The sequence below is a fragment of the Atractosteus spatula genome, chromosome 13, assembly GCF_055471065.1.
Source record: "Atractosteus spatula isolate fAtrSpa1 chromosome 13, fAtrSpa1.hap1, whole genome shotgun sequence".
Classification (NCBI taxonomy): domain Eukaryota; kingdom Metazoa; phylum Chordata; class Actinopteri; order Semionotiformes; family Lepisosteidae; genus Atractosteus; species Atractosteus spatula.
Window position 1 is genome coordinate 3,809,009 of NC_142718.1, and position 23,290 is coordinate 3,832,298.

Consider the following 23,290-nt stretch of genomic DNA (forward strand, 5'->3'; position numbering starts at 1 on the left):
ACCCCGGTTCCATTCACTGAGGAGTGCGAGATAACCGGTCTCTATCAGGCATCAAAGCCCTGTGTGCGAGCTTGATGACTGGTGTAAGCGAGCTTCAGGTCTGCCAAAGCAGCAGAGCTCACTTTTCATCTAATCTCTGCTGCATTGAAGCCCTCTCTTCCGTACAGCTGAGCAGCTGATCCGTTCTGCTCCAGGTAATCCTGCCTAAATGGGTCTAATGATTGGCCTTCTCTGGCTCCCAGCTGGGCGCCTCACCTCCACCATCTTTAAGAAGAGCTGTCTCTCACAGATCTGTGTCGGCACCCAGTGGTTTTAATCCCTGCTTTATTTACAGTGTCCCCGCCTTAAACAGTATTTACCATTGTTATTCAGATTGGAAATACCACCATTATCACAGCTGGGGATTGTGCATGTCTTGTCTTTGGCTTAATTCATTTCAGGTTGTGTTTGTAATTTATTTTTTTAAATCGCTTCATTTTTTCATTCATCACAGCACAGCATGGGAGGTTAGATTGACATTAGTCACCATTGAAGGAAGTCGTCTTATTTCCACCTCGGCGGTTTTTGCATTCATTTCCAGTGAATAAAAATCTTCTAGAATAAAACTTTCTACCTCGTCCTTTCAGCGGTGACAACAGTAGTTATTCCCAGATGAATTCTGGCATCAGCTGCCGGCTGTATTTGAATGGGTCTTCCGAAGTTTTGAATACGCTGGAGATTGAAAGGTAAATTGAAAATGTAAGGTTCAGATACATATTTTACTGGCAATTTATTCAGTTTTATTCAGGACCTCATGCATATATCGAGTGGTAAAATGCTACTGAGAATAGAGAGCTTGTGTTTGAATAAGAAAGTGAGATTTGTAGAGTCATATCCTGTATGTAATAGTGAAACCTTATGCTTAAGAACAGGTTTTATAGAAAATGTCTGGTTGATTTCCATTCTGTAGAATAATAGTGATAAATGGTCAGGAAAGGAACATATGGAATATGCATTTTTTTTCCTGGAGCTTTACATTATAGACTAAGCTATGTAACTTAAAGTAAAGCATACCTGACGTATTGAAATGTCGGAGAAAAATGGTGCTAGTGGTTTGGACAGCAAAGAAGAATTCTTTTCCTGTTTGTTTTTTTTTCCTGGAAGAAAAGAAAACTGTAGTATTTCTGACCAGTGCTAAGAGAAGAAGCCACACATTAGAAAGTGACATCATCATCTGATGTCAATGGAAAATGAGGCCAAAGGAAACCAACAGCAACATGGCTTATATGGCTTATGATCAAAGTTGCCGATGACTGTAGCCCTACGGCCAGCTGAAGATGGAAACAACAGGATGTGCATCATCCTTACTGAGAACATTAAACTAAGTGTTCGTGCCCGAGACTGACTTCAAGTCATAATGCGCACTGACAAAGACCCCATGTACATTATTATTATCAATAATTTTATACAGCACCTTTAAAAGTGGCATCTCAAAGCACTTTACAGAAAACAATACACAGTGAGGAGAGATAGCAGAGCAGGAATACAGTAGGAAAGCACACAGGGGCAGACACAGTACCAGTTCAATTAAAGCCCATCTAAAGAAGAAGAAGAAGATTCTGAGTCTAGATCTGAAAGAGCTTGGGGAAGGTGACTCTCTGATATCCCTTAGGGCTAGAATTCCCAAGGTTTGGAGGGTAGCAGGAGAAGACCTTGTAAACTGGCTTGGGGGATAGAGGGGAGACCAGAATTAGATCAGCGAAGGTTGGAAAGGGAGTAGGATGAGTAGGTCAGAGAGGTACCGAGATCCCAAACCATAGCGTTATAAGAATGAACATAGGTTTTGTGTCAACTTCAAAATCCTCGTCATATCATTATCAATCCATAATTTAGGAATCATTCAGTGTGGTGCTGAATGATTCCCAAATGGGGGGTTTACCAACTGTTGGCAAGATAGTGTGATTGGCCAGAGGGCAGTTAGCCATATCCGATCAACTAGCTACTGACAATCCTAACACGGATTTGAATAGTCTGAACACAGATTTCTTTTTTGAAAGCATCTGATGTTGAGGCGTTTGGCGCTCTTCTCAATTTTTCCTTCCAAAGTGTAGGACAAAGATCTAAACTTTGGTAGGTGATCTAGATATTACTAAATTGCTATATATTGTGAAGATTTTTTCACCATCAGATGAATATCCAGTCTAAAAACCTTTCATGTAAGCTGACAGATCTGCCTGTTTACTTTTTTTTTTAAGTACTTCAGTTTTAATATGACCAAGTGCCCCTAGTGTCAAAGTTTACAAGCCCTTCAAGTCTCTCATGTTGAATACAACTTTTGCATTATCTTAATGGATTGCTCTGACACTGTGAATTAAGGAAATTGGACTGAATGAGGGCAGCAGACAAAGTGTAGGTCTACAGCAGGCAAATGTGTAGACTGGTGGTGTACTGAAAAACTAGTATTGTTTAAAAAAAAACATTGAGCATCTTCCTATTTATAAACCACTTGTTTCTAAAGTTTTCATTTATTGAAATCATAGTGGAACTGCCTTACATTTAACATCAAGGTAATTTTACAGAGAGCAAAGCTATTTTAAATGCAGTCCATCTGACCAACAGAAAAAAGGAAATGGGGGGGGGGAATGTTGAGCTGTTTTGTGCTACAGCAAAACACGTGACTCTTTTTAGAAAACGACTCAGTGCTAAATAGGGCCATTCTTATTAGTGTTAGAAATAGGAGTGTCAGGAGTTTATTAGAGCACATCATATATTTAAACAGTGCTCACTATAATGTTCATTAAAGGGCTTTGATATATTTTAGACTGAGTGGAATGCTTGAAACGACTTCTTTCAGCACAGGAAAGGTGATGAAGTAGGTCTGATTAAGACGGTGATTTTTTCAAATGCCTTATTAATTTGACCGACAGTATCCTTTTTCCCCCCCTTTTGCGGGAAGATCATTTAACGTGAGGTATGTAGCTTTACGATTGTGACATCATTGCCTGTCACGAGGGCTGTCATATTTCATGGAAAGGGAGAAGAACATTTCATTACTATTATTTCAGGGTCAGAGGAGCATAATGCTTGAGTTGGCATAAACTGCCCACTTACGGCAATGACCTCGCTATGCCCTCACATGCATATTATATCACGAACATTTGGGTGAGGTTGTCAGTGGGTTTTGTGCTCCTTGAGGTGTCGGGGAGCATGAAAAATTGCCCGAAGAAATGCAGTATACGTTCAAAGTCGTTTGGCTAACTTGTGAAGGTTGACACGCTCATTGTGCTAGATTGCGGGACTGTGTTCGGCGACAGCCACAAGATGTCCATGAAACACTTCGACTGATGTTCTTTTTAAAGCGGTGTTTCTCGATGGCCCAGGGCTTATATATCTGGTGCTGTCTGTATCTTGTGCTCTTTCTGCACAGTGTCCCAGTGCAGAGTCAATGGACATACCCTCCGGATTCGTCTTGCCCCAGTTGTCGCTTATTCAAAAAAAAGAAACGCCTCTTCAGTCCTTTGCAGAGGCTGGGCAGTGGGTTTTGTGACGCTTGTCAAAGTGCAGCAATGTAATAGACCAAACTTCTTTAAAAAAAGAGGAAAATTTGACTCTCGCATGCAATGGGGTGTTTGTAGGTGCAAACACGCAAAAGACAACTTGTAGTAAGTTGAAGTTTGTCCCCATAATAATTGAAAAGGCTACTTTTCTCTGAAAAGTTTTGATAATGTTATGCGTCTGCAACTGACAGCATTTTGCATTCCAGTTACTGTAGGTACAGTAGGCAAGATCTTGAGTTTCACAAGCCTGCTTTGGAGATTTTATTAGAGGGAGGGGCTGTAAGCCCTCGAGTTTGCAACACAAGGGGGCTGGGGGAGTAAGGGTTAGCCACCCTTGAATCCTGTGGTTCGAAATTAAATGAAATTAAAATGGATGGGAAGCTAATTGGAGGCCCCAAAGGCCCTGAGGTAATTTAACCATTTCCAGGAAGAAGCAGTGACATGTGAGGCAAGAGCAGTTGGGGGGGGGGAAAAAAAAATCATAAACAGGCCTGATTCTCAGTCAAGCGCTTCTCTATATCTGTGTCGAAGGCTTAATTTTAACCAGATAAGTCAAATGAGAGCAGTCTTTTACAGTATCAGCGAGGAGAGTGCCCGTGTATATAACTGCGCGTTTGCTGGGGGCATTCCGAGTGACTGCTCAAGGGGTAAAACAGCAACTTTCCACCTCTGGGATTTTGAATCAAACCCCAAAGCATAGTGCCTGAACCACTGCTCCACACTGCTGCGAACTTTTGCAGTTTAAGCATAGTAATAAATATAACCACATGCAATATATTAGTCTCTGGTTATTAGTTTAGTAACTAGAAACCGGTTTGGTTTCACTCTTGGTCTGTTAGTGTGCAGCAAACTCCCAATTAAAGCTCAGATCTTTAGTGATGAACATTGTCTGCCCAGGCAGATGTCTTTGGCTCAGGACTGGCTATCGGGATAGGTGGCATGGCACATAGCCTGATTGATTCTGTTGTGTTTGCGCAGCCCAGGTCTTGTCGAGAGCAGCGCATGGATAGAAATGCAGTCTGTGCTTACTCTTTCATGCCCGCTCCCTCGTTTGCCACCCCTCCCCTTTTATTTAGTGCCGTTCGGCTTTAAGTTGTTGTGGCTGGGTTGCTTTTCATTTCAGTTGAATCCCTAATAATGTGGCCTACCTGAGATAAACAGAAAATTATTCTAAAGCGAAGCGTGTGGGGGGTATTCATCAAATTAATGCATGTGGTATTCATTAGGCGCTCCTAATTAATTCTCCCCTGCCCTTTCCTACTTCACACAGTGCTGGGGCTTTGATATCTTTTTTTGGGCTTGCTTTGATTAATTGAAACTTCTCGTTTGTTGATGAAGCACTTCAGGGGGACTCAGTGTACGTGTTTACCTGAGCCGGCTTGCTTGTTTTGCTGTGTATATCCCTCTGCATTTTTTTTTCCTTTCCTCCATCAACTTCGCCCCCCCCCCCCCCCCCCCCGCCCAAGTGAAATCCTCTCTGCACAAACTCCGGCACTGCTTCCTCCCTTATCGCGACACTGGTTACGTTAGTGGGAACAATCATTTTACTTCTGCCGGCCTTCGTTCGTGATGAGCCCATCCCGAGACGCTTTCCCCAATCGACGTAGGGGTTGTTAAGGCAATTAAGCTGCTGTTATGATTTTTAAAAAAGAGAGTAAGAAGGAGGGGGTGGAGGGTGAAAGTGGGGGCAGCAGAAGATGAATGAGAATGGAATGCACGTGTTTTCAGGCCGATAAACTCCATAAGTCAGGCTCGAAAGAGAATTGTCTCTGGAAGTCTGTAGTGAAAAAGGGTTTAGGAAACAACGTTTGGGAGAGCTAGGGAAAGCTCCCTGTCCTCGCCATCTGTCCCACTGACAAACGGTGAAGGAATGAATAAATTAAACTGCCAATCCAGCAGCACTGCAAGGCCACCTTTTAGTTTACCCAGTTTCTTTATGCGTCACCCGGTGTCTGGTGGATTTTATATGCCTTGCATTTTTTATTCATCAACTTAGAATTCCCAGTATATATGTTTACCTCTTTGTTTGGACTCTGCTCCTCCCCCAGTCCCATCCTCCAGAGTTAATCTTGAGTTAACCTAGGTTAAAGGTATCCCAAAAAGGATCCTTGTAAAAGACATGTTGTTCTATACTTTTTGAGCTCCACAGTGTCTCGCAGTTAGACTGGAGGAGTGATGTTGAAGCGATGAAGGCTCATAGGTGCCCAGTCCAGTCTCCAGAGTTATGATGTAACTGTAACAGGCCCACAAGCATGTATGAAGTGCGCCTTAACATTTTTCACTTGTCTTGGTCTTGGTGTTGCAGCTGAATTAGGGTTGACATATGTGATCATCTCTGACCAGATGTTTGAAAACAAAGATTCAAAGAAAAAGAAGGAAGACTCTCCTAACTGGAGAGGCTCTGCAGAGGCTAAATATTGTATAGCAGGTGACAGACAGCTGGTGACAGTTCATTTGTGCTTGAATAAACCCACTGTCTGAATTTAAGATTTTTGATTATAGATGGTTTCTGCTTCCTGATTATGCCACATAACTATTTTTTTTATTTTAACCTACCTCTTCCCAATTAAAGATTTGGTTTATCCTGTTGTGCTTATGCCAAAAATGTTAAAGGGCCAGACGGTGAAGCGAATATCATGGAAACAATTTAGAGCCGAGGGGAAAAACTAATCATGTGTTTAAGGTGTGACTCTCCTAGACCACAGTGCTGCGCTGCTTGGAAAAAATATTATAGATGACGAGTTTGAAAAGGCAGTTCAAGCCTTTTTCATTATGAATCCTCTTCTTGTGTTTTGCATCCCTGCTGCAGCCTGACGAGGACAGTAGAGATCTCTGGAGATGACGGACCCCTGGGGATTCATGTGGTGCCCTACTGTTCCTCTCTGAGCGGACGGTGAGTGAAGAGCAGTTTTCATTTTGCTATACTTGTGAGCTGTTTCTCTGAGGTATGCTCTGAGAGTCTTTTAAGAATGCAGATTTGTACACCTGCTTAGTAGTGTGCCTCTAGAATATGCACTGTCTCCTGCATGTTATTGCATCATTTTTGGACACACGGTAGGCTTTTAAAACCCTACTTGTTTTTACTACTTTTAAAACAAAATTGTAAAAAAAAAAGTGATGATCCATGTCAATTATGTGTGTTTTTTTAAAGCAGAGAAAAATCTGGAAATTATTACTGAACACAAAACATAGCTCCTGCTCCCCAAACCAGTCTCCAGAACTCTCAACATCTTGCCATTAACCTGACTGCTAACAGCAGCAAGCGGACTTTAAAGGAGCCAGACCATGCGTTTTTGGATTGGAACGTTTCACGTGTGTGGTCTTCTAGAGGAAAGAAAAAAAAATAGGTCGACTGGAAAATGAGTCTCGGAGATTTTGGGAGAGCTCGTCCCATGTGTACACACATTGACTCCAATATCTGTTTAAACAGGGCTTGGGAGCCAATGTAGAAATGCTAATTACTAAAGCATGAAAGTGCTGCAGAAGACATGATCGTAGTTAGTATTGAACAATATATATTAAGCTGTTTGGAGTGCAGATGGCTCTGGGTTTAAGCTTTCTCTTTAAAAGCTAATGGTCCTGATTTTACTAGTTGTGTTTTCTGATGATCCACCCCATTAGAATGTGTTTACTTTGGTGACCACCAAAGGGTAGGCCGGGCTGTGACAACACCTCATGGAAACCTCATTTAATTGTTATGGTAAGGAAAATGAGAGGTTAAATGTTAAGGACAGGGGTAGAGGGCACTTTCACAGGAAGCAGGACGAGCCACCCCCGCCAAAAATGTCAGAGTTTCTGTTTGTGTTGTCGAAAAACAAGGCTGTAAAAGTTGGATCGTGATTGATGACTTCTCTTTATCTACCTTCGTTTTTCTATTGCAATGCCACCACAACTGGAGTGGCCTATCTTTCCTCACAATATGGTCCGGGCTTTGACCAACTGGAAAAACTTGCTTCCCATTTCAGCTACGTAGAATGGACTTTCCATTTGTATAGATGGAAAGATATTTTTTTTTTCGCTTGGTCAAAGCCAATGAGCAATTAAAGTGTTTTCTGCTTTGAAAATGTCGAAATGTGTCTCCCTCGAATTCTGTCGTGGATGACACAAAGGAGTAAAAGATGAAGGAGTGTCTCTGGAGCCCGACCTCTTCTCTGAAGGCCTGAAAGCATTTTGCCAAAAGTCATGTAGTTTTGGTGATAGCCCTCAGGGGCTACTCCATCTGGTGCCTTTGGATCAACCTCTCCTTGGAATATAATCCAACCCCAGCTGAGTGGAGCGCTCAATAGAGTGCAGCTAATTAAAGTTCATTGACTGGAGCTCCAGTGGTCTTTGTCAATATCGCTGTTTACAAATGTTATGGTCTGCAGTCCACAACAACGCATCTTTCATGAGGAGCTTGGGTGCAATTATCTGAATGCGGGGCTAATGACCAGCTGAAAGAGTACTTTCGTAGGCCTGTAAAAATCACAACTCCAGCACCTAATTACATTAATCATTGCTTTTTTTTTCAGTTGATTCTGTTAATGCTAAAGGAACAAGAGTTTCCCTGGCAGCCTTATCAGCCTAATGACTTGTCCACGCTGCTGATAAGGAAGTTGTTTTACTTTGGAACCAAACAGCAGTTGGTTTTGAGCTGGGTTCAATGCAGAGCTTGCCTGCATGTAAGCTGTAAGACTATTAGCAGGGTGCTGTTTCTGATGGACTTTGTTCCTTCCTCTCTGGTTGCTCAGAGGAGCAATGAGGAACTCCAAGCCACAGAGGTGGTGTTTCTTTGACATATATTGCTAGAAATCAGTTTCAGTGTGTTAACCTGAAGTAATTTAAAATAAAAACAAATTTACTTCACACATCTGTATAAAATACTGCTTTAATAAGCTCAATGCTTTTCTATCAGTTCAGTCAATCTACATAATAAAAAAAGTCTTGGAATTTTCACTATTTCTTCAAAAAAGTACAAATGCCATTTGCAGTGAATTTTACATGGCGGCCTACAGTAACAACAACACACAGTGCAGGTAATAAAACAAGGCCTGCAACAGTAGGGTGGCCTGGTATGTAGTTTTCACTATATACTCCATAATTAACTTGTTTTAGATGTCTATGTGGGTGGTACACTACTGTAAGACACCTCCCTGAGCCTGGGTACTGTGGGTATAAACTGAGCAAATTAGTCACTTCTGGTAGCTGTCAAAGAGCTGTGGCATTTTTTCTTTGCCACCACAGTGCGGTTACAATCTCCAAACTGCTGTTTCAGAGAGAACAAAGAGACATTAACAAATAACTGTCACAAATATTTTAAATCTTCTTCACACAATCCATTGTGCAAATAAATGGCTAGAATTATTTTCTTTAAGATTGTCATGGGGATGTCTAATATGGTTGACCGGTTAACACTGCCAGTTCTGGGAAAAGTATATTGAAGTTGATATTTAATTTTGTAACTCATTTATATGAAGTCTTTTTTAGTATGCAATAATGTTTAAAACAGAATAGTCAGTTTCTGAATGTTTTCGTAGAACAACACTAAAAAAATTAAACGTTTCTTCCTATTCAGTCAGTGGTAATTTTTTTAACAGTAAAAATTCAGCATCTTTGACAATGACTTAATTTCTTTGTGTATTTACCTTCATTACTTTTTCTGGCTTTGCTAGTCTTTCACTAGATGCTCCTTATCCTGTTGTAATGTGTATTACACCGAATATCTCAATTTAATTTATGAATATTTCATACAGCACATACTGTACATTCTGAATCATCTTCAGATCTCCATCCTTAACTGTACAGCTCATTTTTCACTGCTTCCGTTTCTAGTTTTTCTGTCTAAGACTTTAATGGTTTGTACCTCTTCGTTTTCTTTTAAAGAAAAAAATTACCACAATTTTGATCAACACAGCCCAGAAATGGTCTTTTGATTCCCCTAGTCAGATTTTTGTTTGTTTTGCTTTGTTCAAAGGACTCTGGGCCTGTACATCCGTGGTGTGGAAGAAAACAGTCGGTCGAAAAGGGAAGGCATATTTCATGAGGATGAATGCATTGTTAAAATCAATGATATTGAATTAATGGACAAATCCTTCTCTCAGTAAGTACATGTTCCTTTGATATCAGACCGAACGCATTGTGTGGCTGTCAGTCATTTGCTGCCCTTTTTTGTAGCTCTTTCAAAGCCCCTCTTTTTTTTTTTTTTTTGCAGTATCAGAGTGCTGTATTTTTTTGTACAAACAAAGGCCATTTTCCGAGACTATTGTTGGAGAGAATAGCTCTGTTTAACATTACCAATACTGGACAGACTTCAAAAGGAAAGGAACTACAGCCATTAGTCTGGAGCCTTTTGTGAATGCATATTCCTTTTCTTCCTTTATGCCCATTGAACAGCAGCCATTAAATTTGCAGTGCAGAAAAAATAGGAATTCCTAATGCTGGCCATGCAACGCAAGCTTCTGAATATGATCAAAATATTGATAAAAAGTGGTCCTCGTTATGTTTCTCTCTGAGTGGGGCTCTGGCAATCTCAACTAATTCTTCACAGGGTTTGCTTGTGTGGTAGGGCCTGCTGTTATTGCAGCTGTGATAAAAAAAAAAAGATTCTGCCATCGCCCTTTCCCATCCTCATTTCAGACCACAATAACGTGCCACTCCAGCAATCCCAGTGAACCACTGGGAACTGAAATTAATAATGCGTTTTTCCAAAAATGGCGTACATGAAATTTGCATTCAGTCTTGAATCATTACACATTAGTGATCGTTACTGTAGTTTTCAGTCAAACATTAGGTGCTTAGCATTTCTTTTTCCTCACTTTTATTAAATGAAATTTTCTAGTGTTCACAAAAGTATTCTTAAAATGCCATATACAAAGTTTTACTTTTAAATACTTGTAGGTTATGATGTATTTGACATCAACAGTAATGGCATTTGGAAATCTGTTTATTTAACATCAGGATTCAGTTAATAAAGTCTCAGAGCAGGGGTCACTCCTGGTGGACTGGTGTGTCTGCAGGTTTTCATTCCACATCATCTCTTAATGATAAATCATTTTTATTAATGGCTTAATTGCACTTCTTCCAGCTCTTCAGATGCTGCTGCTTTAAAGAGATTTAGAAAGCCTGTAGGCACACTGGTTTTCGAGGAGCCTTCAGTCTCTTCATTTCCAGATTAGTCACATTTATGCTAGCAGCCATATCACCCTGCAACTCACAATTGGGAACCCTCTGAAGCTAAGCAGCTGTGAGCCTGGTCAGTACCTGGAAGGGAGACCTCCTGGGAAAAACTAAGGTTGCTGGTGGAAAAGGTGTTAGTGGGGCCAGTAGGGGACACTCACTCTGCAGTCTGTGTGGGTCCTAATGCCCCAGCATAGAGACACTATACTTTAAAAAGGTGCCATCCTTCATATGAGATGTAAAACCGAGGTCCTGACTCTTCATGGTCATTAAACTCTCGAAAAGAGTAGGCCCAGCGTCCTGGCCAAGTTTACCAATCATGACTTCCTAATAATCCCCATCTATGAACTGACGTCATTACTCTGTTCTCCTCCCCACTGAGAGCTGATGTGTGGGGAACGTACTGGTGCCCTATGACTGCCATCTCATCATGCAGGGGGGGCTACACATTGGTGGTTGTAGTGGAATTTCCCATTACCTGTAAAGCGCTTTGAGTGGAGTGTCCAGAAAAGCACTGTAGAAGTGTAAGGAATTATTCTGCTTCGTTTTATGTTTCTATTAAAACCGAATCATGTTTGGTGGTACATATGGTCCTTCACAGTCATTGCATCCACTTCCGTTTTTTGTTTTTTACTTTTTTGCACACAGGTCTCAGGAGACATTTCGCCAGGCCATGCGGTACGCCACCGTGCGGCTGGAGGTGGTACCTTCCCATAACAGGGAGCGCTACGAAAAGAAACTGATCGGCCAGCTGTTCAGCTCGGACCCCGCCGAAGGCGTTCCCAAAGGGAATCTGCCCGCGGCGTTGAAAGGGAAGATGGCGTCAAAAGCCAGCGAGCCAGCGGCAAGGCACGGCGAGCTCTCTGTCAAACCCGCCGAACCGGCTGCGAAGCCCAGCGAGGCCCATTTCCACCAGCACCAGGACACCGGGCCTGCGCCGACACCCCCCGGGACCAGCCTCACCCCCGTCGCTAAAAGTAAAAGTGACAGTCCTTTGCTTAAGAAGAGCCCTGCGATCTCTCCTCTCGTAGCCTTCGGCAACAAGAAAATGGGCAAAAAGCTCAAGATTGACCTCAAGAAAGGTAAGAAAACCCAAGGTGAGATTTGATCTTGGCTTGCCATTCTATGACTATCATCAGCAATTTGGACCGTAAACGAATTTGCACCAGTCTGTTAAATTTTCTTAATGGGTTCAGTTACAAATTCATAATATTAGCTGCCAACATTAAACAGCTGTGCTAAACTGAGAAACTGAGACCATTAACGTAGATTACAGATGTGAGAAAAACAATCAGTCCCTTTGGTTGCTTGCGTCTTGCATCTCAATGATCCAGGACCTTTATCAAGCTGCTCTTGAAAGAATCCCAGTACCTCTCTCTATATTGTAGCATAGTTGTTTGTTCATTCCTCCCATGGTTAAAAGAAATGCCTCTTCATCTCGGTTCCTAAATGTCTTTGTTAACTACTTTAACTTATGTCCTATTACGTGCAGGGAGATAAAAGGTTTTTAGGTTAGAAAGGTTTTCAAGTCTTGTCATAATGAAATACATTTAACCTTAATGTTGCACTGTAAATTGTATTGAAAGTGTTCTCAGGAAACCATAAGCGTGTCCATCCTTTGGGACTCCAGTAGGTTTAGAATGTTAGTCATTTGAGTGGCTTTGTGAATTTGTACTTTACTTTACTGTCTCAGGAACACAGACTACAATTTAGATTGGATTAGCCATCCTATACCACCAGATAAATCTGGTGAAAGCTTGAATGGGGAGGCAGGATGATTTTGCTGTAAACCATCAGCCAGCTTTACTTAGGAGCTAAGGCCTATTGGTGTGCAGGTGAGGTGGGTTGAAGCTGGCTTGGACAGGCTCATATCTGCAGGATGCTCATGGAATCTGTCCGAACTCCTGCTTTCCTGAGCTGATGTCATTAGGACCTATGTCACTTCCTTCTCTGATGCAACAGCTGTGCTATATGTGCCCCAGGCTCACAGCTGTAAAGAAACGCAAAGGATTGACATCTGTGGTGGTACATGGATGCTAACTAATTTATTTGGGCTGACACTTCTATCCAAAGCAACTCATGTTTGCAGTCATTTATACAGCTAGTTCTTTTTTCTGGAGCAGTTTTTTGGTAAAGTACTATGCATAAACGTTCACTAGCAATGTCTCCTCTGGGATTTAAACTCGGCCTTCCCATTAGAAGCACTGCTACACACTGTTGCCCTGCAATCCTACTGCCTCACCAGGGCTAGTGCAAGGACCGAGGTAGTGAGCAGGACACAGTACTGATGGGCAGTTCTGAAGTGAGAAACATGGAAGATCATTCTAAACCTTGCAATAAGACCAGGAGATTGACATTAGCAGGATTGCAGATTTTGTGTGGTTCGAAAGTATTCACGCTAGATCAGAACTAATGGATTAGTCATTGAAGTCTTTTATTGTTGTTGAAAACTGATCTTGGAAAATGAGCATGCAGTCCACATCTTTGACAGGGTCAGATGGTACAAGAATGAAGGCAGGCAACCAAAGTTTGAATGATCAGCCCTGCAAAGCCAGTTTGAAGTCCTTGATTACTTTTTAGTGGTTTTGTCTACATTTCATTGTGACTTACTATGATTGCTAACATATCCAAAACTTTTCAGATGTGGACATACAACAAACTGGGCTACATGGATTTTCCTTTCCTTTCAGACCATGTGTGCTAGCTAACATGTAAACATTTAACATGTTTAAAGATTATAAGTTGATGATCACGGTGCTTGTTCAGTAACAGCAGCAAAATGTCAACATTAAGTAAAATAGGAGTAAACCCATAGTTGCTTGATACTGCTGTTGAAGTCAAAACAAAAGCATGTTCCCTTCTCTTGACTCAGCACAATATTATCCTGAAATTGCACTGCCAAAACCTGCTCTGTGAAGCATCAGAGCAAACGGCATTTTGGATTGTGGGAAAACAAAGTCAAGAGAAGTTTCTTTTTCGTATTCATTTATTTTCCTCTCGCCCAGCTAATAAACCTGAGGTTATCTCCGACCTGCAAGGTGACCCAATGTGTTAATTTAAAGGCTGAAGCTTTCTATGTCTTGGATACACACTGTGATGCATTATGACAGCCTTACCGGTTACAGCTAATCTGCTACAGATATGGTCCCTCTTGTAATAATGACTTGACAGGAGTCCCATGTCAGCACTTTGTGCGGGCCGCTGCAGAGTAATGTAGTTATTCAGATGTCTTCATCCCTTGTGGTTCATCCTGCTGCTTAATGTTTTTCATAACTCCTAATGCTTGACAAGTTTACATAAAAAAAAACTTTGCAGATCTGTTCTGCCGTTTACCACATAAACCCCGTTACATTGTAGCTGACATCAGCTCATCTCCCAGTCTTACTGAGAGAATTTCTTGGGTCCACGGTTATCAGATTCCTTTCGAAAGCAGGTTATTGAATCTCTTGGGCAGTTTATCTAAACTCTACCAAAAGGGACCCGCTGTAGTGAGGCGGTAGTGTTGCAGCTGAGTTTGTGTCTTCATTCTAGAAATAGAAAAGCCTTTACTTAACTGGTTCCATTCTTCACCCCCCTGCTCTTCTTAGTACCACCATCCACGGTCTCCTCTATTGTTATTGTTGTAATTGTATATTGTAATTGTGTCTTATCCTTGTGTATTCTTCTTATTTATTGTTATTGTTATCCTGTAAAGCGCTTTGAGAAGCCACCTTTAAAGGCGCTATATAAAATAAAGTTTATTATTATTATTATTATTATTCTTTTTTAATCTGAAGTATTTAAGCATGTAAAAACAAAGAAGCTGTTGATGACGTATGAGATATACGGTATGAAAGCCATACATTTCTTTTATGGCATAGTTAGTTTGCTTCATAAGTTTTATTTTAATAGGCTTGAGGCCGCGACTGTAGTAATTGATTCTGCATCCCTTCACATTGCAGGCTCCAGCGGTTTTTCCAATCTCTCAGGAGAGATGAACACCAGGGAGCATCCACACAGATTAATTTGGTTAACTGCAGAGCCTTTCACCTCTTGCGTTTCTCGTTTACTTCTAGGTTTGGTCACATGTGAAGTGAGGTCGGTGTCTTTTGGCTCAGCCTCCTTCTAAAGCCCTACCTCAGTCTAAACTGCGTTGCCGTTTCACGCAATTACGTTTTCTGGCCCCGGGGAGGGTCAAAACACTGAAGCTGTGGTTCATAGAGAGAACAGGAAAACGTCTTATTGTAGTATTCTGGGGTTGAAAATTTGAATCTGTTACCCCCTTCACCTTTTACAGTGGTGTTCACTGACTGGAATGTCTGGTTTGCTATAGTTGTGTTAGGAGGAGAGTAAGTCTTCCACTAATCTCTTTCCACTAGTGGTTTCAGCAGAATGTAAATGAGATGTGAACCTGGATCATGACTGAGTTATTGGGAGTTTGTGCAAGCTTGTATTAAGCTCCCGCTCCTCTTTCTGTGTATGTTAAGGCCCAGAAGGCTTAGGCTTCACAGTTGTGACTAGGGATTCATCGGTCCATGGTCCTGGTCCCATCCTGGTGAAGAACATCCTTCCAAGAGGAGCTGCAATCAAAGACGGCAGACTGCAATCTGGTGACCGAATCCTGGAGGTATGGTACTCACCCGAGTCTCCTAGTATCGTGCGTGCTCTATTCTCTGAGCTGTGAAGCCATCCCATCACGGCTCTGTTCTATAGCTCGTCAAAGCTGTTAAATTCCACGTCACATATTAATATACTGATTTTTTAGGCCCTTTTTTCTAGTTAAGCTATGGGTGGCATCAAATGTAATTCATGCACAAGTGGGGGTCGATCTAAGTTACACGAGCAAGACAAGAAATAATCCAAACCTTAGCCATGTCACTCTTTCGGTGACGTCAGTGATCGCAACAGGTCATTTTAAATAATGAAAGAGAGTGACACAAACAATAAAATGCATTGGCTGCTTTAGATAGTATTGATCATCTTAATAAAATAAATGGGAGACGTGCATCAGCCTTAATGCAAGTTGCTGGTCCATCTGGGAAGAAACCTGTGGGTCAGAATGATGTATTCCGAAAGAATAATGTCGCTGTCGAGCCATGTTTGTCCGTTTGGCTTGGGCAAGAAGAGTCTGTAGTAAACGGATGCTTGTCAGCGCCGAGTTTAGCGACTCCAGGAGTGTTTGAAAGTGCGGCGCTGCTGTTGATTTGTTTTTGCAGAAGCCTTTCGCACGAGATCTGCCAAAAGGTGTTGCCCTCTCATGATCGCTTCCAGCCGGGTGGGTGGCAACAGTGGACCTGACGGTTCTGTTGATTCTGTCGTCCTTCAGGTCAATGGGATGGACATTACGGGGAAAACCCAGGAGGAGCTGGTTGGCATGTTGAGGAGCACGAAACAAGGAGAGACTGTTTCTCTCGTGGTGGCGCGACAGGAAGAAGTGTTTCTGCCTCGGGAACTGGTAGGGCTTGTCTTAATGTTGAAAGAAAAAGATCCGAAACTCGGCTGACATGCCTTGGGGAGATACTGTATGTCTTAGTTTTGCACTACACACAGCGTCTAGTTAAAGCATGATTTTAATTAGGAGTTATGCATTAACATGCTTATAAATCTATAGGGGTGACATTTTTATATGACAGGTTGAGAAGGAACAGTTAAGACAGTATTGAGAAACACTGTTCATCTTCTGAGTATGATGGATGCATATTTCCTTTTCCTCTTCCTGAACCTATTGAGAAAACTATGGCTAGGTGCCATTTAGACCAATAGCACTTCAAACTAGGCTTCCTTTCCAAGGTGTTAAACAAATTATTTGGACAACAGTGGCACAATATCTTTTGGAATCTGTTTTTTTTTACCTGCAAATTAGAAAGTCTGTATCACAACTGGATATGTGAAATTCAAAGAAATCACTTTGATTTAATGTTTTCATCTGTCTTCATTTGCTCCTAAACCAGACAGAAAGATGTGATTTTCTGTTTTGTTGTCAAGTATCATAGTTGAGGACTACAAGCTGTGCAACTAAAGCCCTGATAACAGAACCAGGAGGCCAGAATACCAACTCTGGACTTGCAGAAATTGTTCATGATCTGTTGTGTTTAACGTTCCATAAAACCATTGCCTGGAAAGAGGCAGATACTGGGCGTGGGGGACCCTAGGATGTTTATATTCTCCCAATGGGAGTTTGTGTTTTCGGCTCTTCTGTGCCCACATGTTAACCTTGTGGTATCCATGACGACAGTTAACCAAAATCTGAGGAGCTGTGTGGCAAACTGTTTGGAAGTGGAAAGTGGGGGGAAAAAAGAGGCAACCGAATCAATTATTAGCAGAACCGCTGGGATGAGATTCTTGGATCAAGTTAACTGCAAACCAAATGGGCCGAATGGCCTCCTCTCGTTTCTGAACTTTCTTACCTTCTCACAGCGAATACGTGACTGATGAATCGAGTCTGACGTGGTGGACTGGTGCGCGGTGTCCTGGCGGTTCTCGTTTCCGGTTGTTTAAGGTGAAAGTTTTTGTCCAGTGCAACAGAAACGTTGCTCTGGCCGTTCGCAGGGAGGCCCCTGCTGAACTCCTCCTCCTCCACCTCCTGCGTCCCTCTTCTCAGCACGGATCATTCCCCTGGCCGGCTCTCCTGGTATTTCTTAAGGCGGCCCTGACGAGGGGAAGTGGAGCATTTCCGTCTTTTGTTTGGCTGCCTTTGGTTGGCCTTTCACTGAGAAAACGAATGGCCTCATTTTGCCTCCAGCAGCCCTTCTTAACTTGTTTGACTTTCTTTCCTGACATATCATCACTGGGCCTCCCCTCCGCCTGCTTCACAAGTGGCGTTTGTTGACTTCCTGTTATTGCCGGCTGTCTTTTTCTTTTTTCGGGGCGGGGATGAGTCCTTCGCACATATGCCGCCGGCCGTACAGGAAGTCATGGAGCAGCGCTGGTCTCTTGCCGGCAGCTGGCTGGCTCTTCCTCTCACGGCTCCTGTTGACAGAGAGCCAAAGCCGAATGTGTTTTTTCAGCACAGTTCAGCAGTTTCTGTAAATAGCAAGAGCTGGGAGAGGAGGCAACCTGTTTGCGGTGGAGATGTCAAGTTTTAGCAGTTTTAATCCTTTGGTTTCCATTGTTTTTTTTTCCCGTTTTTTTTCTGTTTTTCCTTCATCCGACACTGACAGTCTTCTATGCGTATTACAGCGGGGCTTGAGCGCTGCATGAATCGTGTCGGGCATGTTTTAATGTGAAATGCTGACCTTTTTTTTAAAAAAAAAAGTTTACCAAAGTACAGTAAAGGTGTTAATGTAGACAGCACGTGCATTTTTACTAGAAAGTTCCTGTTCTAATTTACATTTTACAGGTCAGTCAGGGAATTTGTGCTCCTTTGCAGTAGAAACTATTGAGTCATGACCTTGAGGAACACAGTTTTATGAAGCAGTGTATATATCTCCCATCCACACTTGGAAATGTATTCAATACAGGATTGGAAATGTATGATTAAACACAGCTTATTAGTAATGTGGAGAGCCGCACCAAAAGCTGACCTTGAAAACCGGCACTCATGACTAATGACCAAAGTGGACAGTCTACAGCTTTGCCCACAGGGTAGAGACCTCAGGAGCAGTAGGAATGGGAAAGGCAGCTGTGTGGCCTAAACAGTCCCAATCATATAGACAAAGGGCTTGCCTATGAGAGCTGCCATCTTCCAGTTACTCACTGTTGCGGTTTTAAAGTGGCGCACAGGACTGTTTAAGACCACCAGCCAACAACAGAAGGCAAGTGCCACTCAGCTTTCAAATAAGTCCCTGTTTCCCCTTCTTCCCAGAGTATTAATCATTTATCATTAAAATGCATTTATTATGGCAACATCTTGATCCCGAAAAAATCATTGAACCACAGGGAAACTCAATGCTCACTTTGTTGTCTGACAGCTTCCTGCGGGGCCAGGCTGTCACTCATCTCCAGGGATGGGTTTGCCACGCGGTGCCTATCTTTAGAACAAAGCTCCAGGAGTATTTATGGGAGCCAGATGAGAACTGTTAACAGCGACCAAGACCAGCTTGGTTTTTTTTTTCAAAAACGTCCTGGCCTGCTCACTGACGGTCATCTCTAAAGGTTCGGTTTGCACTGTGGCTCCTGTGTTGTTGTTTTTTGTGTGTGTGTGGATGGTGGAGACCACCAGTCACGTTGACATTTTATTGAAAAAAATAACCTTTCAAACCATTTTAAAATGGTAAGAATGTATATTAACGTTGCTGTGGACAAAATGTCTCAAAACATTTAAATAAGATAAAGGTCTTTCACCTCACATGGCAGCTGTTTTTAAACAGTCGCCCCTGAATGAATGAGGAAAGGAACAGCCATTTTCTTTTGCAGTAAATACCTAACTGCAAAGCTCCTTTGAGTCTTGTGGTTCTCCGTCTCCCCTCTGGAGGACGAGTTTAACTAAAGTCTTTTCGCAGTTTGGGCTGTGGAATCCCTGGCAACCTGCTCCTAATCTGTTAAACAGACCCCCATAAATTACCTGCATTACTTCCTCAATAATCCTTCGATGCCCCCTTATGCGGAAGGAGATTATGTCTCCAAAGAATTTCTTCTGTTTTTAAACCTGACTTCCGGGTTATGACAGCATTTCTGGCTTCAATAAAAAAAAGTGTGCGATGGCTCTCAGAACTCAATAAACTGTTTCCCAAGGAGAGCGTTAGGAAGGTGCTCATTCCTGCTGCCCTTGAGCACTTCCCACACAGCTGCTTCACGGAGAAGAGCAGTTTTTGATTTACAGTTGTCCAATCATATTCATTTTGCATTAATCTGTCCCTCTTCTATCTTTAGAACTTTAGCCTTTGTGACCAGCCTTTGCCTTCTTATCTTCTGGAACTCAGGAAAGTGGATCGGAATGCCTTTCGCAGCGGCCTTTTTCTGTAAACCACTTTGCTGCACGTTTAACGCTGCTCTCATTAGAGGCCAGGTACTTGTCCGCTACTGTCTGGACGTAGGCGATGCCCGAGTTTGAAGTGTGGACTCAATGGCACTGCAGTGGAGCTCTGCGTTTTCAGTCAGTGCCTCTGTGCTGTAGCGAGTCGAAATGGAAGTGTTCATAAAGTTATTCAAAGAGGAAGAAGGAATGTGAATACCGGCGAGAGAAGTCCTCACGGAAAGAGATGGATTACTCCAGTTTGGAGAGTTTATCTGTAGCACATACTTCAGAAAACCTCAAATCCCAGGATGCTGCTTTAGTACCCTTGAGCAGAGTGCTTCGACTCATTTTGCTTCAGCTATTGCCCTGCTGCATAAATGAGTACTTTCTAGGTTTTCTTTGTTAATGGGAATTTGTTCTGACTTGCATAAGTAACAATAATAATTGCTTACACTTATAGAGCGCTTTTCTGGACACTCTACTCAAAGCGCTTTACAGGTAATGGGGACTCCCCTCCACCACCACCAGTGTGCAGCATCCAGCTGGATGATGCGACAGCAGCCATAGTCGGCCAGAACGCTCACCACACATTAGCTCTCAGTGGGGAGGAGAGCAGAGTGATGAAGCCAATTCATAGAGGGGGATTATTAGGAGGCCATGATTGGTAAGGGCCAATGGGAAATTTGGCCAGGACGCCGGGGTTACACCCCTACTCTTTTCGAGAAATGCCCTGGGATTTTTAATGACCACAGAGAGTCAGGACCTCGGTTTTACGTCTCACCCGAAGGACGGCGCCTGTTTTTACAGTATAGTTTCCCTGTCACTATACTGGGGCATTAGGACCCACATGGACCGCAGGGTGAGCGCCCCCTGCTGGCCCCACTAACACCTCTTCCAGCAGCAACCTTAGTTTTTCCCAGGAGGTCTCCCCTCCAGGTACTGACTAGGCTCACACCTGCTGAGCTTCAGTGGGCTGCCAGATGTGAGCTGCAGAGTGATATGGCTGCTGGCCATATATGGCCAGCAAGTAAAGGTTAAAAAGAACAAGTAATAGGTTTATTCCATGCTGAAAAGAGAAGAAAGAAAACACAACGTTTTGGCCGTGGAGCCTCCTTCAGATGTGAGAAAGACAGGGCAGTAAGCAAAGGTAATGCAGCAGGAGAACAAGAGCTAAGAGAGATGAGGAGCAAGGGGTGGGAGCAGGGGACAGACAGAGTGGCCAGTCAGGTAGTGTGAAGTCAGGATAGGTGTAGAGAGGTGTGAAATGAAACCAACAATGAATAGAAAGAATTTGAAAGAAAATGTCTTTGAGAGAAGGGGGAAGGTGTGATCCTAACTGCAGGATAATTTTAGTTTCTGTAGTCTTTCTGATGGGGTTAGGAAAACCATCTTTGAGAACACAGACGGAAAGATTAATGTGATCATGACCGTCAGAGGTGAAATGGAAAACAACAGGCTGGAGAAATCTTTAAAAAAGAACATACTGTACACAGTTAAAAAGTTAAAAAGAACATACACAGTTGCAGATTGAGAGTCGTTTCACTGTAGTGTGTATTTATTAATGAAATATTGTAGAAAGCTGGTCTTGAAACTGAAAATACTTTTTAAAGAAAAACTTTCGATGTATAGGTTTTAAAAACACGTGGCACGTTCAAACCACTTAAATATTTTGGGAAACATAATCATGGGCAATCATACCTTGAACTCTGTAATCACAGAAGTGCTCATGTAGCATGAAGCTTAACTCAAGTCAGTGCCTTGCAAAAAAGTGCCAACAAAGTGACAAGCAGAAAAAAATGTAGGTCTAGATGTGTTAACAATATAGCTGTTACAGATATTACTTCTGCCTTCATCTGTGGTTGTTTGGGGAACTATTAATGTTGTTATACAATGGAAACACCTTTTTAGTTTCCATCAGGTTACATTAATTTGTTTCTAAAATCTTGCTAAATTATTCTTAACCTCCTTTATCAACACGGTACAGGTGTGGAGGAAACACTATGCAACTGCTTTTTGTTGAACCCAAAAGCAATTAACAGTGGTGACTGTGCTTTATCCCGTTTTCAGATCTTGACATCAGGGGGCTTACATTTAAGAAACTTGCTCATCTTCTGTCTTGTTTTGATGCTGCTTCTTTTATGAAATGCTTGTAAATGTTGAACGGATTATCTTAAAGAGGTAGTAAAAAATATTTTTGACACGAAGGTGATTTGAATCTTCACGACGCACAGCGATCTCAATCAGGCTTGATTGAGATCACAGTGTGCCACAAAGATTACAATTACCATTGCAGAGAGGACTGCAATTGCTGTATCCATGAGATGGGCAGGGGCTGGGGCTGCAGCATTTTATTTCAAATTCTTATAACCAGACTTACAAATCATGTTAAATGTCAGAAGACATGCAACAAAACAGGCCAGCCTTGTGGGTTTTTTGTAATTCCTGTTCACAGAAATCATGTATGTTTCATGCTGAAGAGAAAATCAGCAGAGGTTCATTTTCAAAACCATATAGACTAGCTGTCTAGTGGATATGACTTTGCATCAGATTTGCTTGCTCAGTAATCTCCAAGCTGTCAGTTAATCAACCCCATTCAGTGTACAATTGGTGCATATGACATCAGGACAAGATGCTCAAGAGGGAAACGTTGTGTGGAATGTCAAATAGCCATGTGTCTTTGATAGCTCTGCACCAGACGACCATATGCACATACAGTACGTTTTCCTCAGTAGCCTTTATTGAAGTCTTATTGATCTTTATCTGGTGATGATCGTCATAGCCATAGTACAATTACCTGTTTAAATCGATTCCTTCTCAAACTGTCTTGTATGGTAGTGTTCTATGTCTGCGTTTTAAAATCAGCAGCTGAGAATTATTGAAACTGAACTCCTACCTAGCCTCCTACATCCGAACTAGTGAAATACCTGTGGCTAATTAAAATACAGCAGTATTATTATGTAAAACATTCACCAGGCCACCTTGAAAGTTACTGTTTTTAAATCTACAGTATATTGAATGTGCTTCCATATGTTTCATTTACTTTGGTTACCTACACCGTATGAGTTTTCAAGCTCTGATGATCAGAGAGCTTGAAACTTTGTTTCTGGAATATTTTTACATGCTTTACAGAAGATTGTTTGTATGATTGCCGCTACATTAATGTTAATTCCCAAATGATTTGGGAACATCGCTTGTGTTTTTTTTTACATCTCGGCTGCAAACCCTGCCATCGCACATTATGGGGAAGTGAGGGCAGACTCCTCTGATCTGCCCACCGTCAGAGTGTTTGTCTTCGGGGGATCGGTGCCCATTGGAAGAGAGGCAAGTCTCTTTTCCAGCAGCACAGAAAGTTGCAATAGCTTCTGGAAGCTGAGAGCAGACTGGGACTGATCCCACCCCGCCATTGGCAGCTCTCAGGAAATTCTACACCTTTGCTTGTGAAATTCAGGTCACAGTTGGCTAGTGACATGACCCAGGCTCGAACCCATATCACCTGGGTTGTGGCTCCCAGGTAGGCATCTTTGCTCTTTGAGCCTCTTGGGAGCAACAAAGGTGAATTTATGAAAGCAGTTTTCCCCTAGTTATGACACGATTCCAGTGTGAATGTGCCAAAATCTAAAGACCGGATCTCATGATTTCTCCTGCTGAGAAGAAAAGAAATACAACCCGCCTAGTTTGTCAATGGAATGGGAGCTACAGTACCAGAGCAAGCACACTGAGAGTC

At 42.3% G+C, this 23,290-nt stretch overlaps 1 protein-coding gene across 3 annotated transcripts in view; it reads left to right on the plus strand.

The window, feature by feature from the left end:
• Nucleotides 1-23,290, plus strand: part of pard3ba (par-3 family cell polarity regulator beta a) — a 315,539-nt gene that overhangs the window by 112,304 nt on the left and 179,945 nt on the right. For all 3 annotated transcript variants that reach the window (XM_088930125.1, XM_088930127.1, XM_088930126.1), the window contains exons 6-10: nt 6,346-6,429; nt 9,490-9,615; nt 11,340-11,773; nt 15,158-15,297; nt 15,997-16,125. In XM_088930125.1, the coding sequence (XP_088786251.1) occupies nt 6,346-6,429; nt 9,490-9,615; nt 11,340-11,773; nt 15,158-15,297; nt 15,997-16,125 (913 nt within the window). The remainder of the gene's footprint in view (nt 1-6,345; nt 6,430-9,489; nt 9,616-11,339; nt 11,774-15,157; nt 15,298-15,996; nt 16,126-23,290) is intronic.